We start from the raw sequence: 19,856 nt of genomic DNA on the forward strand, positions 1-19,856 counted from the left end.
CTACAATGCTTTCTCTGAAAAATCTCACCATCTAGAAAATGGAAAGAATTTTCAACAAATAAGTACATACAAATACATATGCTGTAAAGAGTACTTTAACAAAAATAAAATACCTGATATAGTTTGGGTACAAAGAAGTTAGTCATCACTTTTTCATGGAAAAATCAGGAAAATCTTCTCATAAGTCTCATTCTCAAAATTAAGCTCAATTTTGTTCTCATATAAATATTATCAATAACTCTAAAACTACTATAAATGTGACTGATGTGAATAAGTTACAATAAATTATATAGGCCAAATGCTAACATATATAAATTTCATAATATTTACCTTCACAATTACTTGATATTGTTGTCTGCCTAAGTAACCTCTCCATTGTTTCTGAATAATTGTTGCTGCTCTGTGTAAATACCTAGGTAGAAAATATGCTTATTAGTATGCTTTCATTGAAACAATGATATATTTTCAATTTTTGCCTAGAACGTTCCTTTCCACATATTCAAGAAATCAAATTCAAAGCCAAGTTTATGCGTACTTTTAAAGACAGTATGGAGGTTCCCCAAGAAACTAATAATATAACTACCATATGATCCAGCAATCCATTCCTGGGTATATATCTGAAGAAAACAACAAGATACATGCACTCTAATATTCATAGCAGTATTATTTACAATTACCAAGATATGGAAGCAATCTACATGTTCATCAAAAGATGAATGGATACAGAAGATACTATATATTTTACATACACACATGCATACACTAGAATATTGTTCAGCTATTAAAAAAGAATGAAATTTTGCCATTTTCAACAACATGGATGGAACTGGAGAGTATTATGCTTAGGGAAATTAGTGAGACAGTGAAAGCCAAATACTATATATTATCACTTATGTGTAGAATCTAAAAAATAAAACAAGCTAGTGAAAATTAAAAATAAAAGCAAAAAAAGAATTTCAGACATAGAGAATGAACTAATCAGTGGCCAGAGGGAAGAGAGGGAAATAGACAGGGGTTGCTCTTCCCATCCATGAAGCCTAATAAGAGAGTAGAAGTGGTCCAACTGAATGACGTGATGGACACTATGCTGGAGAGGGCTGGTGTGGAGAGTCGGGAATACACAGGGCCAACCAAGGTAACTGCAAACATCAATGAGCACTAGTGGTTAAGAGCATTTGCTCTGGAGGTAAAATGCCTGGACTGGAATCCTGACCCTGCCATTTATTAGCTGGTGACCTTGGGCAGGTCATTTAATGTATCTGTGCCTTGATTTCCTCATCTGTAAATGACAGATAATACTAGTTACCTCATAAGGTTGTTGTGGAGATTAAATGACATAACACATGTAAAGTGCTTAGGACAATGCTTGACATGTGGTAAACACTGTGTAATTTTTTATTATTGTTATTGTATTTAATCGAATATAAGGCACCATTGATTATAAAACCCTAATTTTATGTTCCACTAAAAAACACTGCCATTAAACCATGCTTTCTTACCACTTGTACTTTTAATTTTGCACCTAATGAAAGAGCTTTTTCAGTCTTACATAGATATAGATTTTTTTTTTTTTATGGGGCTATTTCTCTTTTGTGAAATTTTATTTTTATAGAATTTGAAATTTATAGACAAGTTCAGTATAAGGCACTCCTAAGGCAATGGCACCCCACTCCAGTACTCTTGCCTGGAGAATCCCATGGACGGAGGAGCCTGGTAGGCTGCAGTCCATGGGGTTGCTAAGAGTCTGACACAGCTGAGCGACTTCACTTTCACTTTTCACTTTCATGCATTGGAGAAGGAAATGGCAACCCACTCCAGTGTTCTTGCCTGGAGAATCCCAGGGACGCGGGAGCCTGGTGGGCTATCGTCTATGGGGTCACACAGAGTCGGACACAACTGAAGCGACTTAGCAGCAGCAGCAGCAGCAGCAGCAGCAGCAGGGAATTAAGAGGTAATACTATGTGAACTCCGGGAGTTGGTGATGGACAGGGAGGCCTGGTGTGCTGTGATTCATGGGGTCGCGGAGAGTCGGACACGACTGAGCGACTGAACTGAACTGAACTATGTATAAAATAAATAACCTACAGAGATATACTACAGCACAGGGAATATACTCAATGTTTTATAACTACGTGCTGTGCTTAGTTGCTCAGTTGTGTATGACTCTTTGCGAACCCATGGACTGAAGCCCACCAGGCTCCTTTGTCCATGGGGATTCTCCAGGCAAGAATACTGGAATGGGATGCCGTGTCCTCCTCCAGGGGATCTTCCCAACCCAGGGATCGAATGCAACTTTCCCGTATTGCAGGCAGATTCTTTACCTTCTGAGCCACCAGGATGATATATAATCTATAAAAATTTTGCATCACTATGAAACTAATTGGGTAAATTTCTTCAAAAAAATCAAAAGTAAATTAAGAAGAAGAATACAATGAAAGACTATAAAACAGGTCATAGTGACATGTTGAGAAATAAGCCAGGCAATATTGATGTGAATCACTACAAGTACTCTGAAATAATTCTTGAAGACAAGAAACACTTTCCTTTTTCATACTCATGTTACTCAGTCTATCCCAAGTAATGTCATTTTAGTCTGTTGAATTAAAAAATACTCTGCTGCCATGTTCCTATTTGGCATAGTGGCCAAAAGAGAAACATCATCTTCCTGCTTTTATTTCCATGTCTGGCTCCTACTAGTTAATATAAGAAAGACTACAGTATAACCCCTAGCTCACCAGCTGACTTATAATGGACTAGTCATATTCTTTGTCTACCTCATCAAGGGCAATATTTTTCAGAATTGATGAGAAAGTGAAGGAAATTTTAGCACTGAAGAAAAAATGGAAACAGTTAAGATAGGGATCAACTTTGGTCTCCCTGTAATCAGAATGGTATTATTTTGGCACCATTTGTCTTTATTTACCAACATATTGGAGAGGATTGGAATAGCTTCTGTTTTGTTTCATTTTGCTATGTTTTTCTTTCTTCAGTTCAGTTCAGTGAGTTCAGTCGCTCAGTCGTGTCCAACTCTTTGCAACCCCATGAATCAGAGCACGCCAGGCCTCCCTGTCCATCACCAACTCCCGGAGTTCACTCAAACTCATGTCCACAGAGTCGGTGATGCCATCCAGCCATCTCATTCTCTGTCGTCCCCTTCTCCTCCCGCCCCCAACCCCTCCCAGCATCAGACTCCTTTCCATTGAGTCAACTCTTCGCGTGAGGTGACCAAAGTATTGCAGTTTCAGCTTTAGCATCAGTCCTTCCAATGAACACCCAGGATTGATCTCCTTTAGAATGGACTGGTTGGATTTCCTTGCAGTCCAAGGGACTCTCAAGAGTCTTCTCCAGCACCACAGTTCAAAAGCATCAATTCTTTGGCGATCAGCTTTCTTCACAGTCCAACTCTCACATCCATACATGACCACAGGAAAAACCATAGCCTTGACTAGACGGACCTTCGTTGGCAAAGTAATATATCTGCTTTTTAATATGCTGTCTAGATTGGTCATAACTTTCCTTCCAAGGAGTAAGCGTCTTTTAATTTCATGGTTCCCATCAGCATCTGCAGTGATTTTGGAGCCCCAAAAAATAAAGTCTGACACTGTTTCCACTGTTTCGCCATCTATTTCCCATGAAGTGATGGGACCAGATGCCATGATCTTCGTTTTCTGAATGTTGAGCTTTAAGCCAAACTTTTCACTCTCCTCTTTCACTTTCATCAAGAGGCTTTTGAGTTCCTCTTCACTTTCTGCCATAAGGGTGGTGTCATCTGCATATCTGAGGTTATTGATATTTCTCCTGGCAATCTTGATTCCAGCCTGTGCTTCTTCCAGCCCAGCGTTCCTCATGATGTACTCTGCATATAAGTTAAATAAGCAGGGTGACAATATACAACCTTGACGTACTCCTTTTCCTGTTTGGAACCAGTCTGTTGTTCCATGTCCAGTTCTAACTGTTGCTTCCTGACCTGCATACAGGTTTCTCAAGAGGCACCAGTCAATAAATTCATTGCTATAAAAATACAGGTTCAGTCATAGATCGATCCTGGGTGTTCACTGGAAGGACTGATGCTAAAGCTGAAACTGCAATACTTTGGCCACCTCATGCGACGAGTTGACTCACTGGAAAAGACTCTGATGCTGGGAAGGGTTGGGGGCGGGAGGAGAAGGGGACGACCGAGAATGAGATGGCTGGATGGCATCACCGACTCTGTGGACATGAGTTTGAGTGAACTCCGGGAGTTGGTGATGGACAGGGAGGCCTGGCGTGCTGTGATTCATGGGGTCGCGGAGAGTCCGACAAGACTGAGCGACTGAACTGAACTGAACTGAACTCAATGGAACCTGCAGAAAATAACCTGATCAAGTATACTTATAACGTTGAGAATTTTCCAGAGATATGGTCAATATCATTTAGTATTGAAATGATACGAAACAAGGAGCAAAAAGAGCTATGTCTTTAAAGGTCATCATATAAGTTATTAACTTCATTACAAGTCAAAAAATATATTTGCAATGAGAACTACATGAATAAATTACATTTTCTAAGGAGTATATTTTTATGGTATATCTGAGGTTTCCATGGCAAAATCAATATACCTGATATATGCTCGAACTTGACATCCTCGAAACCAGCTCTGGATTTTAATTGCTGCATCATTCTCCTTTTTACGAAATATGTCCACAACACTAAAAACAAATTTTTTTAAAGCATTTCATTAGTAATTAATACAATTCTAAAGCAAATCAACATGTTAAACTTAATTTTTAATTTCTTCCAAAAGGATAATTCAAACGTTATTTTAAATGAAATTTAAATGCTAAATTGGAGAAGAAAATGGCAACCCATTCCAGTATTCTTGCCTGGAGAATCCCATGGACAGTGAAGCTTAGTGGCCTACAGTCCATGGAGTCCCAAAGAGTTGGACACAACTGAAGCTACTTAGTACAAAATGCTAAATAAAGAAAATATTTCAGAAACAATGAGCTATGCTTAAAAAATTAACCTTTCTCTGAGAGACCACATGCTGTCAATAGCTTTACTTTTTTAATATTTATAATCATCTCAGTTCAGTTCAGTCACTCAGTCGTGTCCGACTCTTTGCGACCCCATGAATCACAGCACGCCAGGCCTCCCTGTCCATCACCAACTCCTGGAGTTCACTCAAACTCATGTCCATCGAGTCGGTGATGCCATCCAGCCATCTCATCCTCTGTCGTCCCAATCTTCTCCCGCCCCAAATCCCTCCCAGCATCAGAGTCTATTTGCAACTAATTAATTTGCCAGTGGTGTTTATAAGGAAATTTAGAAAGCCATGTGCTATTTTGTCATTATTTTTAAAAATACGGGGACAACAGAGAATGAGATGGCTGGATGGCATCACTGACTCGATGGACATGAGTTTGAGTGAACTCCGGGAGTTGGTGATGGATAGGGAGGCCTGGCGTGCTGTGATTCATGGGGTCGCAAAGAGTCGGACACGACTGAGCGACTGAACTGAATTGAACTGAACACATATCATGCAAGATTAAAATCCTAACATATTTCACTCACTGCATCAGTTAAATGAATTGTCTCTAAAGTAAAATTAATCCATCTTTTTGCCTGTTCTGGATAGTTCTGAGAAGGTCTACTTCAATTAGGGAGCCAGGGGCAGGGTCATAGGCCTCATAAAGAGACAAAAAATTCAGTCTTTAGATTTTACTGACTTACAAGGAAGAAAAAGGTTTACTCAAGACAGATCTCCAACTTAATTTTTTCGGTCATTACAGTTCTCTCCCCATCCCCATTTGATAAAGTCCTATTGCTTATGGAAATTACTATGAAACACAGAGTAATTTCTCTCCTGTAACATCGGCTGGCAAAAAATTAGCAAAAAATTATTCTGTCTACTGAATAAATAAAGAATTGCTAGTCACTTACTTTTCACTTTTTAAAAACAATTCTCTCAAGATTATTTTTTACTTAGATTACTTATTATTACTAGATTAAATATATAGATTTCATTGAAAATGAAAGTGTTAATTGCTCAGTCGTGTATGACTCTTTGCAACTCCGTGGACTGTAGCTCACCAGGCTCCTCTGTCCATGGGATTCTCCAGGCAAGAATACTGGAGTGGGTAGCCATTCCCTTCTCCAGGGGATCTTCCCAACCCAGGGATAGAATATGGGTCTTCTGCATTGCAGGCTGATTCTTTACCATTTGAGCCACCAGAGAAGCCCAATAAATTTAGACAATTAGAACAAAACAGAATGGAAAAAAGAATACTTCAAACAATACTATGAAGTTGACTGAGAAAGAAAATGGCAATTAAACCATCAGTGACAAAGAGTTAAAGAAACAAGCAGAAGGATTATCTGTCTACTAGATAACCAGGAAATAAGAGTTATCTAGAAAGCTAATTGAAAAGGATTTATAAAAGCAGAGAGAGGAACAAAAACTATGCATAAAGTCAGTGACCCAGATGTTGAAAATACTAGTGAAAAATTACACAAATTGATATAAGGGTTAGTAGAAAGTAAAGCATAAACTGTAAAACCTACACAAGAGAATAGTCACTCTACCAGATCAAGAAAGGCACTGAGATAAGACTACTGTTGTTGTTGCTGCTGTAGCTGTTTAGTCACCAAGTCATGTCCAACTCTTTGTGACCCTCATGGACTGTAGCCCTCCAGGCTCCTTGGTCCAAGGGATTTCCCAGGCAAGAATACTAGAGTGGGTTGCCATTTTCTTTTTCAGGGGATCTTCCCAACCCAAGGTTAGAACCTCCATCTCCTTGCAATAAAATTTACTGGATATAATTGTGTGGTGACACACTAGACAATTAGGAGTAGAAGAAAAGAAAGTTTGGCTCCAGAGACATAATGGATATAATTTCCTTTTTTTTTTTTTGGCCACACAGTATGTGGGATCCTAGTTCCCCAACCAGCAATCAAACCTGTGCCCTCCACATCAGAAGCATGGAGTCTTAACCACTGAACCAACAGGGAAGTCCCAAAGAATGTCATTCCTAACACTCAACTTTTGTCTTCACAGAGCTGCTTCCTCTAGGGGACTGCATGCCACCTGCTGCATTCACTCTCTGTGAAGAATGCCACTTGAAAACTCCCTGACTATATCTTTCAGGGTATGGACATCTACCCCTACCCCATTTTAGGATGATGGAGCTGCTGAGGACTCAACAGGAGCCCACATGCTCTTAGAAACTTGAAGCCTGGGGTGATCATGGGTAAAAGACAGGCAGATGTCTCAACAACTCTGTTAAAAAAAAAATAAAGAGAATAATAATATACTGTGCATATCAAGGTTGTATATTGTCACCCTGCTTATTTAACTCATATGCAGTGTACATCATGAGGAACTCTGGGCTGGAAGAAGCACAAGCTGGAATCAAGATTGCTGGGAGAAATATGATAACCTCAGATATGCAGATGACACCACCCTTATGGCAGAAAGTTAAGAGGAACTCAAAAGCCTCTTGATGAAAGAGGAGAGTGAAAAAGTTGGCTTGAAGCTCAACATTCAAAAAACTAAGATCATGGCATCCCATCACTTCACGGGAAATAGATGGGGAAACAATGGAAACAGTGTCAGACTTTATTTTTTGGGGCTCCAAAATCACTGCCAATGCTGACTGCAGCCATGAAATTAAAAGATGCTTACTCCTTGGAAGGAAAGTTATGACCAACCTAGATAGTATATTAAAAAGCAGAGACATTACTTTGGCAACAAAGTAATAGTCAAGGCTATGGTTTTTCCTGTGGTCATGTATGGATGTGAGAGTTGGACTGTGAAGAAAGTTGATCGTCGAAGAATTTATGCTTTTGAACTGTGGTGCTGGAGAAGACTCTTGAGAGTCCCTTGGACTGCAAGGAGATCCAACCAGTCCATTCTAAAGGAGATCAATCCTGGGTGTTCATTGGAAGGACTGATGCTAAAGCTGAAACTGCAATACTTTGGTCACCTCACGCGAAGAGTTGACTCACTGGAAAAGACTCTGATGCTGGGAAGGATTGGGGGCAGGAGGAGAAGGGGATGACAGAGAATGAGATGGCTGGATGGCATCACCGACTCGATGGACATGAGTTTGAGTGAGCTCTGGGCTTTGGTGATGGACAGGGAGGCCTGGCGTGCTGTGATTCATGGGGTCGCAAAGAGTCGGACACGACTGAGCGACTGAACTGACTGACTGACTGACTGATGCTAAGTTGCTTCAGTTGTGTCTGACTCTTTGCAACCCTATGATCTACAGCCCTCCAGGCTCCTCTGTCCATGAGATTCTCCAGGCAAGAATACTGGAGCGGGATGCCATGTCCTCCTCCAAACAATCCTCCAGACCCAGGGATTGAACCTGCATCTTTTGTGTTTCCCACAATGGCAGGCGGGTTATTTACCATTAGCGCCACCTGGGAAGTCCAATAATATATTAATGCTTCATGCGCCAGCAGAATTCCAACCATTTTACATACCACTGAGTTAACGCATGCATAATTCCTTTCAGCACCTCAATGGAGTAAATAACCATGCCCATTTGACCCAGGAAGATACTGTGGCAGAGGTAAGTGCAATGATGTGCCCAAGGTCACATATTGGTTGGTGTCAGAGTCAAGAGTTGATTCTAGGTAATCTGGTTCTTGAGGCTGCATTTCTAACCACCACTTTCCCTAAAGGGGAAGAGGAATGACGAGAACAGGAGAAGGGAGGGAAGTAAAAAGGAATAAAAAGCAAGAAAGAAAAGGCAAGAGGCAAAAATGCATGTAAGCCTTTTCCAAATACAATATTGAAATTTCGTGGCATAAAATAGCACCAATCTCCTTAAAATTATAAAATAAACTAAAAGATGAAGATGTGGGAAAACCCCAACAAAAAACAAAAATTTCTCACTATACTACCATGAGAATGCAGTACAATAGCTTGTTCCTTGGAAGAAAAGCTATGACAAATCTAGACAGCATACTAAAAAGCAGAGACATTACTTTGCTGACAAAGGTCCATATAGTCAAAGCTATGGTTTTCTCAGTAGTCCTGTACAGATGTGAGAGGTGAACCATAAAGAAGTCTGGGCACTGAAGAAGTGATGCTTTCAAACCGTGGTGCTTGAGAGTCCCTTGGACTGCAAGGAGATCAAACCAGTCAAACCTAAAGGAAATCAACCCTAATATTCACTGGAAGGACTAATGCTGAAGCTCCAATACTTTGGTCACCTGATGAGAAGAGCTGACTCATTGGAAAAGACCGATGCTGGGAAAGAATGATGGCAAGAGGAGAAGGGGGTGACAGAGGATAAGATGGTTGAATGGCATCATTGACTCAGTAGACACGAGTCTGAGCAAACGTCGAGACAGAGAAGGACAGGGAAGTCTGGCATGCATGCTGTCCATGGGGTTGCAAAGTGTCAGACATGACTGAGCAACTGAACCACTCCGGTATGTGGCCAAAAAGAAACAATTTGGTCTTTAAACACATACAGAAAACTTTCACCTACACAAGTTCAAAGTCACAAAACTTCAGAAATGTTTGTTACAGCTACACACATATACACCTGCTAGTAAAATTATAATGGAATGATGAAAATACAAATCTCAGGACAGACATGGAGCAATTTCTAAGACCTGTCGTGTCTTCATATACTGGGAATTCCATAATGGGAAAACTAAAGACCTTGTGCTACTGCTACTTCATTTGAAAGAAAGAAAGAAAAAAAAAAAAAAAGAAGAAGAAGAAACTTTGAAAAAAATATCAATGCAATTGAAGAGCAACAAAAGATAGCCAATTTACAGAAAAGAAAAAAAATACAAGCAACTTTCACTTTTAGAAGCCCTTGACCTGGATTCTAGGTATATTTTCACTTTGAGACCTGTATATAACAAACCCATCTTGTAAATGCCAATGTATATTTCCAGAAAAATTATATTGAAACAAACACTTCCTTAGAGTTTTGGAAAATGTTCCTTTAGTCAAAAAGCTGAAGGTAGGCATTGATGGTTTCCAATGTTAAATTTTACTGTGAAATGTCATCACTTTTCCAAAAAACATAAGCACATGATATTTTATTCCGAACACTGAAGTGGTAATGTTACTTCCACAAAATATGTTAATTTTCTGCTCCTTTAAGGCAATGTGAAAGATGAAGTATTACCTTTATATACAAAATTATTTATAGAATTTTGGCACAACATACATAGAAAAGCACGTAAAACGTTGAAGTAACTAACAAATTTCATCGAAGTGTCTTTAATAAAGTGCATTTAGAAAACTGTTTTTTAAAAAGGCACAAGAAGACACTAAAGATGACTCAGGAAATTCATTTTTATGATTTATCATTGTACTATTGAAATTACAGAAACAACCAAAATAAGCAATAGATATAGTATAGTGCATCCATAAAATGGAACACTATTTTGTCCTTGAGCTTTCCAAGTGGCTCAGTGGTAAAGAATCCACCTGCCAATGTAGGAGATGCAAGAGATATGGGTTTGATCCCCTGGAGTAGGAAATGGCAACCCACACCAGTATTTTTGCTTGAAAAATTCCATGGAGTGAGGAGCATGGCAGGCTATAGTCCATGGGGTTGCAAAGAGTTGGAAGCAACTGAGCACACACACATTTTGTCCTGATAAAAATTAAGTGGATCAGTATGTCTTCACATAGACACAACATGTAATGTGAAAACAAAGGAAGATACAGCATAGTGTAATATGATCCCATACTTATAGAAAACAATTTAAACTATATTAATATGGGAATGTATACACAGAAAAAGTCTTACTTTGAACAAAGTTATTAAAAGTGATTGCCTTTAGGGACTAAAATTTGAAAGGAGAAATTTACTTTATTAATTTCTGAATTTAGCAAATAATTTTATGAGTTGTATAATATTTTCAAAATTTAAAAATTTTAATTTGTATTGAAATAAACATAATCCTTTAGAAAAATATAAATACATTTTCAATGTTAAGGAAAGTACTAGACATACCTAGGCATTAAAAGCTAAGGAACTTGATTATTTAATATAACATGAACCACCGTCTAACCTAGTTAAAATGTTAGGATATTTGCCAGCTCTTTAGCTTTGTACAAAGACCTTAGCTTAAACTGTGCCACTTACTGGCTGGGTTTACCTTAAGCAAGCTTTTTAATCCAAATTCAGTTTCTTCTGTAAAATTTCAATAATAGCAATCATGAGTGTGTTTGCAGGCATATCATAAAGAACTTGAAAGACTGATAAATAATGTGTTTTCAATAAGCAATAATGATAATCACTACATTATTACAGAATAGTGGGCATCTATGTAGATTGCAGTAAGAAAAAAATATACCAGTCTGTCAATATCTTATTCATTAATCAAAAAATATTTACTATATGTAAATTATGTGTAAGTTAGTATGGTATTAATTATTATTAAATAAATTTGATGGGTAACATTTTGCTAAGTTTAAGGTTTAAAGCTTATTACATAGATACATTCACATATTGTAATATGATTGATGATATAGCAGTATTTATCACATTACATGATTACAGTACAATATTAGTGTCTATATTTATTATATGCTTTTAACCTGGATGGCTTACTCACTACTCATTTCAAGTTTGTACCCTTAAACATCATCATTCTTAGCCACTGCCTTTTTCTGGTAACCACCGTTTTCACCTCTTTTTTATATATCTGATATTTTTAGATTCCATATATAAGTGATCTAATACAGTACTTGTCCTTCTGTCTGACTTATTTCAAGTAGCATAATGTGCTCAAGGCCCATCCATGTTGTCACAAATGGGAAGATATCTTTCTTTCTTATGACTGAACAACATCCCACTGTGTATAATACCAGATCTTTTTTACCCAATTCATTCATTTATGGATATTTGTATTGTTTCCCTATTTTGGCTACTATGAATAGTGCTGCATCAAGTGTGGAGTTCAAATATACTGTCAAAAATCCTGTAGTCGTTTCTTTCAGCTTACACCCAGAAGGGGAATAGCTGGATCATATGGTAGATCTATTTTTAATTTTTTGAGGAAACTTTACATTGTTTGCCATACTGGTTGGGCCAATTTACATTCCACCAACAACATATAAGGGTTCTCTTCTCACCACAGACTTGATAGCATCTGTTGTCTCTTGCCTTCTTGATGATAGCCATTTTTTTTTAGCAGATGGGAGATGAGAATATCTCATGGTGGTTTTTATTTGCATTTGCCTTATGATTAGCGATGTTAAACATCTTTTTATGTGTCTGTTGGCCACTTCGATGTCTTCTTTAGAGAAATGACTATTTAGTTCTTCTGCCCATTTGTTAATTGGACTGTTTGCTTTCCTGTTATAAGCCCCTGTTGAATACATGATTTGCAAAATTTGTCTCCCATTCTGTAGGTTCTTTCTAATTGTTTATGATGCTGTACAGAAGTTTTTGAATTTGATATAGTTGCATTTGTGGATTTTATTCTTTATTGTTTATGATTTTGGCGTTATGCTCAAAAAAATTATTGCCGAGACCAGTATCAATGAGCTTTATCTCTGTTTTCTTCTGGTTTTACAGTATCAGATCTTGTATTTAAATGTTTAATCCACCTTGAGTTAACTTTTGTGAGTGTTGTGAGATAGGGGTCCAATTTCACTGCTCTTCGCGTGTTTCTCCAGTTTTCCCACTACCATTTATTGAAAAGACTTCCCTTTCCCAACAAGTATTCTTGGCTCACTTTTCAAATATTAGATGACCATATACAATGGGATTTAATTTTAGGGATTCCATTCTGTCCTATTAGTCAATGTGTCTATTTTTGTGCCAGAACCATACTGCTTTTCTTACTATGAATTTCTATTATACTATGAAATCCAGAAGTGTGGTACCTCCAGCTTTGGTTCTTTTTGTCTCATGATTGCTCTGGCTATTCAGAGTCTTTGTGGTTCCTCATAAATTTTAGGATTGTTTCTACTATTTCTGAAAAGAATAGCTTTGGTGTTTGGGTGGGGATACCATTGAATCTGTAGATGGTTTGGCGGTTATATGGGTATTTTAACACATTTGAAAAAGCTCAACTGGAATTCCATCACCTCCACTAGCTTTGTTTGTAGTGATGCTTTCTAAGGCCCGCTTGACTTCACATCCCAAGACATCTGGCTCTAGGTCAGTGATCACATTATCGTGATTATCTTGGTCGTGAAGATCTTTTTTGTACAGTTCTTCTGTGTATTCTTGCCACCTCTTCTTAATATCTTCTGCTTCTGTTAGGTCCATACCATTTCTGTCCTTTATCGAGCCCATCTTTGCATGAAATGTTCCCTTGGAATCTCTAATTTTCTTGAAGACATCTCTTGTCTCTCCTATTCAGTTGTTTTCCTCTATTTCTTTGCATTGATCACTGAGGAAGGCTTTCTTATCTCTCCTTGCTATTCTTTGGAACTCTGCATTCAGATGCTTATATCTTTCCTTTTCCCCTTTGCTTTTCGCTTCTCTTCTTTTCACAGCTGTTTGTAAGTCCTCCTCAGACAGCCATTTTGCTTTTTTGCATTTCTTTTCCATGAGGATGGTCTTGGTCCCTGTCTCCTGTACAATGTCACGAACTTCCATCCAGAGTTCATCAGGCACTCTATCAGATCTAGTCCCTTAAATCTATTTCTCACTTCCACTGTATAGTCAAAAGGGATTTGATTGAGGTCATACTTGAATGGTCCAGTGGTTTTCCCTACTTTCTTCAATTTACGTCTGAATTTGGCAATAAGAAGTTCATGATCTGAGCCACAGTTAGCTCCTGGTTTTGTTTTTGCTAACTGTATACAGCTTCTCCATCTTTGGTTGCAAAGAATATAATCAACCTGATTTCGGTGTTGACCATCTGGTGATGTCCATGTGTAGAGTCTTCTCTTGTGTTGTTGAAAGAGGGTGTTTGCTATGACCAGTGCATTCTATTGGCAAAATTCTATGAGACTTTGCCCTGCTTCATTCCGTGCTCCAAGGTCACATTTGCCTGTTACTACAGGTGTTTCTTGACTTCCTACTTTTGCATTCCAGCCCCTATAATGAAAAGGACATCTTTTTCAGGGTGTTAACTCAAATAAGACAGTAGGTATTGAGAGGGCATCAGAGGGAAGACACAATGAAATCATAATCACAGAAAACTAGTCGATCTGATCACATGGACCACAGCCTTGTCTAACTCAATAAAACTAAGCCACGCCGTGTGGGGCCACCCAAGACAGATGGGTCATGGTGGAGAGGTCTCACAGAATGTGGTCCACTGGGGAACGGAATGGCAAACCACTTCAGTATACTTGCCTTGAGAACCCCATGAACAGTATCAAAAGGCAAAATGATAGGATACTGAATGAGGAATTCCCCAGGTCGGTAGGTGCCCAGTATGCTACTGGAGATCAGTCGAGAAATAACTCCAGAAAGAATGAAGGGATGGAGCCAAAGCAAAAACAATACCCAGTTGTGAATGTGACCGGTGATAGAAGTGAGTTCTGATGCTGTAAAGAGCAATATTGCATAGGAACCTGGACTGTTAGGTCCATGAATCAAGGCAAATTGGAAGTGGTCAAACAAGAGATGGCAAGAGTGAACGTAGACATTCTACGAATCAGTGAACTAAAATGGTCTGAAATGGGTGAATTTAACTCTGCTGCTGTGTCACTTCAGTCGTGTCCGACTCTGTGTGACCCCATAGACGGAAGCCCACCAAGCTCCCCCGCCCCTGGGATTCTCCAGGCAAGAACACTGGAGTGGGTTGCCATTTCCTTCTCCAATGTGTGAAAGTGAAAAGTGAAAGTGAAGTCGCTCAGTCGTGGCCAACCCCTAGCGACCCCACGGACTGCAGCCTACCAGGCTCCTCCATCCATGGGATTCTCCAGGCAAGAGTACTGGAGTGGCTTGCCATTGCCTTCTCCGTCATCTGAATTTAACTCAGATGACCATTATATCTACTACTGTGGGCAGGAATCCCTTAGAAGAAATGGAGTAGCCATCATGGTCTACAGAAGAGTCCAAAATGCAGTACTTGGATGCAATCTCAAAAACGACAGAATGATCTCTGTTCGTTTACAAGGCAAACCATTCAATATTACAGTAATCCAAGCCTATGCCCCAACCAGTAACGCTGAAGAAGCCGAAGTTGAACGGTTCTATGAAGACCTACAAGACCTTTTAGAACTAACACCCCCCCAAAAAAATATAATATACATGCTTCAATGCTATTCTCTCAAATCATCTCACCCTCACCTTCTCCCACAGAGTCCAAAAGTCTGTTCTTTACATCTCTGTCTCTTTTGCTATCTCGCATATAGGGTCATCATTACCATCTTTATAAATTCCATATATATGCATTAATATACTATATTGGTGTTTTTCTTTCTGACTTACTTTGCTCTGTATAATAGGCTCCAGTTTCATCTACCTCATTAGAACTGATTCAAATGCATTCTTTTTAATAGCTGAGTAATATTCCATTGTGTATATGTACCACAGATTTCTTATCCATTCATCTGCCGATGGACATCTAGGTTGCTTCTATGTCCTAGCTATTGTAAACAGTGCTGCAATGAACACTGGGGTACAAGAGTCTCTTTCAATTCTGGTTTCCTCAGTGTGTATGCACAGCAGTGGGATTGCTGTCTCCTGGCAATCTTGATCCAGCTTGTGCTTCATCGAGCCCAGCATTTTGCATGATGTACTCTGCATATAAGTTAAATAAGCAAGGTGACAATATACAGCCTTGACGTACTCCCTTCCTAATCTGGAACCAGTCGGTTGTTCCATATCTGGTTCTAACTATTGCTTTTTAACCTGCATACAGGTTTCATAGGAGTCAGGTAAGGTGACCTGGTAGTCCCATCTCTTTAAGAATTTTCCACAGTTTGTTGTGATCCACATAAAGACTTTAGCATAGTTAATGAAGAAAGTAGGGCAAACCACTAGACCATTCAGATATGACCTAAATCAAATCCTTTATGATTATACAGTGGAAGTGAGAAATAGATTTAAGGGACTAGATCTGATAGATAGAGTGCCTGATGAACTCTGGATGGAGGTTCGTGACATTGTACATGAGACAGGGACCAAGATCATCCCCATGGAAAAGAAATGCAAAAAAGCAAAATGGCTGTCTGAGGAGGCCTAACAAACAGCTGTGAAAAGAAGAGAAGCGAAAAGCAAAGGGGAAAAGGAAAGATATAAGCATCTGAATGCAGAGTTCCAAAGAATAGCAAGGAGAGATAAGAAAGCCTTCCTCAGTGATCAATGCAAAGAAATAGAGGAAAACAACAGAATAGGAAAAACAAGAGATCTTTTCAAGAAAATTAGAGTTTCCAAGGGAACATTTCATGCAAAGATGGGCTCGATAAAGGACAGAAATGGTATGGACCTAACAGAAGCGGAAGATATTAAGAAGAGGTGGAAAGAATACACAGAAGAACTGTACAAAAAAGGTCTTCACGACAAAGATAATGACAATGGCGTGATCACTCACCTGGAGCCAGACATCATGGAATGTGAAGTCAAGTGGGCCTTAGAGAGCATCACTACAAACAAAGCTAGTGGAGGTGATGGAATTGCAATTTAGCTATTTCAAATGCTGAAAGATGATGCTGTGAAAGTGCTGCACTCAATATGCCAGCAAGTTTGGAAAACTCAGCAGTGGCCACAGGACTGGAAAAGGTCAGTCTTCATTCCAATCCCAAAGAAAGGCAATGCCAAAGAATGCTCAAACTACCGCACAATTGCACTCATCTCACACGCTAGTAAAGTCATGCTCAAAATTTTCCAAGCCAGGCTTCAGCAATATGTGAACCGTGAACTTCCAGATGTTCAAGCAGGTTTTATAAAAGGCAGAGGAACCAGAGATCAAATTGCCAACATCCGCTGGATCATGGAGAAAGCAAGAGTGTTCCAGAAAAACATCTATTACTGCTTCATCGATTATGCCAAAGCCTTTGACTGTGTGGATCACAATAAACTGTGGAACATTCTGAAAGAGAAGGGAATACCAGACCACCTGACCTGCCTTTTGAGAAACCTGTATGCAGGTCAGGAAGCAACAGTTAGAACTGGACATGGAACAACAGACTGGTTCCAAATAGGAAAAGGAGTACGTCAAGGCTGTATATTGTCACCCTGCTTATTTAACTTCTATGCAGAGTACATCATGAGGAACGCTGAGCTGGAAGAAGCACAAGATGGAATCAAGATTGCCAGGAGAAATATCAATAACCTCAGATATGCAGATGACACCACCCTTATGGCAGAAAGTGAAGAAGAACTCAAAAGCCTCTTGATGAAAGTGAAAGAGGAGAGTGAAAAGGTTGGCTTGAAGCTCAACATTCAGAAAACAAAGATCATGGCATCTGGTCCCAACACTTCATGGGAAATAGATGGGGAAACAGTGGAAACAGTGTCAGACTTTATTTTAGGGGGCTCCAAAATCACTGCAGATTCTGAATGCAGCCATGAAATTAAAAGACGCTTACTCCTTGGAAGGAAAGTTATGACCAACCTAGATAGCATATTAAAAAGCAGAGACATTACTTTGCCAACAAAGGTCCGTCTAGTCAAGGCTATGGTTTTTTCCGTGGTCATGTATGGATATGAGAGTTGGGCTGTGAAGAAAGCTGATTGCCGAAGAATTGATGCTTTTGAACTGTGGTGCTGGAGAAGACTCTTGAGATTCCCTTGGACTGCAAGGAGATCCAACCAGTCCATTCTAAAGGAGATCAATCCTGGGTGTTCATTGGAAGGACTGATGCTGAAGCTAAAGCTCCAATACTTTGGCCACCTCATGCGACGAGTTGACTCACTGGAAAAGACTCTGATGTTGGGAGTGATTGGGGGTGGGAGGAGATGGGGACGACAGAGAATAAGATGGCTGGATGGCATCACCGACTCGATGGACATGAGTTTGAGTGAACTCCGGGAGTTGGTGATGGACAGGGAGGCCTGGTGTGCTGTGATTCATGGGGTGGCAAAGAGTCGGACACGACTGAGCGACTGAACTGACTGAACTGAACTGACTGAATGAAGCAGATATTTTTCTGGAATTCTCTTGCTCTTCCTATGATCCAGTTGATGTTGGCAGTTTGATCTCTGGTTCATCTCCCTTTTCTAAATTCAGCTTGAACATTTGGAAGTTCACAGTTTATATACTGCTGCACCCTAGCTGGAGAATTTTCAGCATTACTTTGTTAGCCTGTGAAATGAGTGCAGTTTTGTGGAAGTTTGTGCATTCTTTTGCATTGCCTTTCTTTGGGATTAGAATGAAAACTGATTTTTCCAGTGTTGTGGCCACTGCTGAGCATTCCAAGTTTCCTGGCATATTGAGTGCAGCACTTTCACAGCATCATCTTTTAGGATTTGGAATAGCTCAGCTGGAATTATATCACCTCCACTAGCTTTGTTCATCATGATGCTTCCTAGGGCCCACTTGACTTCCAGCATGTCTGGTTTTAGATGAATGATCAAACCATCATGGTTATGTGGGTCAGTAAGTTCATTTTGTATAGTTCTGTTTATTCTTGCACCTCTTCTTAATATCGTCTGCTTCTGTTAGGTCCATGCCATTTCTATCATCAGCAAATATTGACAGTTTTACTTCTTCCTTTACAATTTGGATGTCTTCATTTCTTTGTCTTGCCTAATTACTCCTGCTAGAACTTCCTGTAGTATACTGAGTAGGAGTGGTAAGATCATTTCCTTGATCTTGATCTTAGAGGAAATATTTTCAATTTCTCTACATTAAGAATAATGTTATCTGGGTATGTCATGCATGGCCTATATTCTTTTAATGTATATTCTTTCTATACTCAGGTTAAGGGTTTTTATCATCAAAAGATGCTGTATTCTTTCAAATGCGTTTTCTGAATCTATTGAGATAACCATATGATTTTTGTCTTTCATTTTATCGATGTGATGATATATTATATTTACTAATTTCCATATATCAAACAGTCCTTGTATCCAGTGATAAATCCCATTTGGTCATAGTGTCCAAAGTGTTCTTAAATTCAGTTAACTAATATTTTCTTGAGAACATTTTCATTCATGTTCATGAGGGTTAGTGGTCTATGGTTTTCTTTTCTTGTTGAATCCTTATCTAGTCTTGGTATCAAAATAATGCTTGCAGAATGAGTTTGGACATGTTCTTCAATATTTCGGAAAAATTTGAGAAGTATTGGTGTTCACACTTTCTTTAAATGTTAGGTACAATTCTGAAATGATGCCATCTGATCCTGGAGTTTTCTGTTAGAAGTTTTAAAATTACCAATTCAATCTCTTTACTCATTATTGTCCGTTCAGATTTGTTTTTTGTTGTTGTTCTAATTTAATCTTGGTAGGTTGTTTGCTTCTAGAAATGTATCCATTTCTTCTAGGTTATATAATTTTTGGTATAGATGTTCAATAGTAGTCTCCTTGGATTCTATGTATTTCTGTTGCATCAGTTGTAATATCTCTTCTTTCATTTCTAAATTTATTTGAGTTCCCTTATTGTCTTGGTTTGTCAATTTTGCTTATCTTTTTTGAAGAATCAGCTCGTAATTTTGTTGATCCTTTTTATTGCTCTTGTGGTCTCTAGTTCATTTATTTCCATTGTGATCCTTATTTCCTTCTTTTTGCTAACTGTGAACTTAATTTGTTCTTTTTCTAGCTCCTTGAGGAGTCAAGTTTGGTTACTCAATTAAGATGAAATTTCTTAATATATACATTTCTTGCTATAAACCTTCCTCTCAGAACTACTTTTGCTGAATCTCACAATATTTGATATGCTGTGTTTTAATTTTCATTTGTTTTGAGACAATTTTTTATTTCCCTTTTAATTTTTCTTTTGTCCTAATGGTTGTCTAGAAATATGTTGTTTAGTTTTCA

General features: G+C 38.8%; 1 protein-coding gene across 1 annotated transcript in view; it reads right to left on the minus strand.

Annotated features, from left to right (window-relative positions):
- Positions 1-19,856, minus strand: part of SPATA17 (spermatogenesis associated 17) — a 237,148-nt gene that overhangs the window by 199,432 nt on the left and 17,860 nt on the right. The window contains exons 2-3 of the mRNA XM_055419887.2: positions 4,599-4,688; positions 331-412 (exon numbers count right to left, since the gene is read on the minus strand). Coding sequence (XP_055275862.1) covers positions 331-412; positions 4,599-4,688 — 172 coding nt within the window. The remainder of the gene's footprint in view (positions 1-330; positions 413-4,598; positions 4,689-19,856) is intronic.

The sequence above is a fragment of the Moschus berezovskii genome, chromosome 17, assembly GCF_049115385.1.
Source record: "Moschus berezovskii isolate FMDL1 chromosome 17, NW_MosBer_1.0, whole genome shotgun sequence".
Taxonomy (NCBI): Eukaryota; Metazoa; Chordata; class Mammalia; order Artiodactyla; family Moschidae; genus Moschus; species Moschus berezovskii.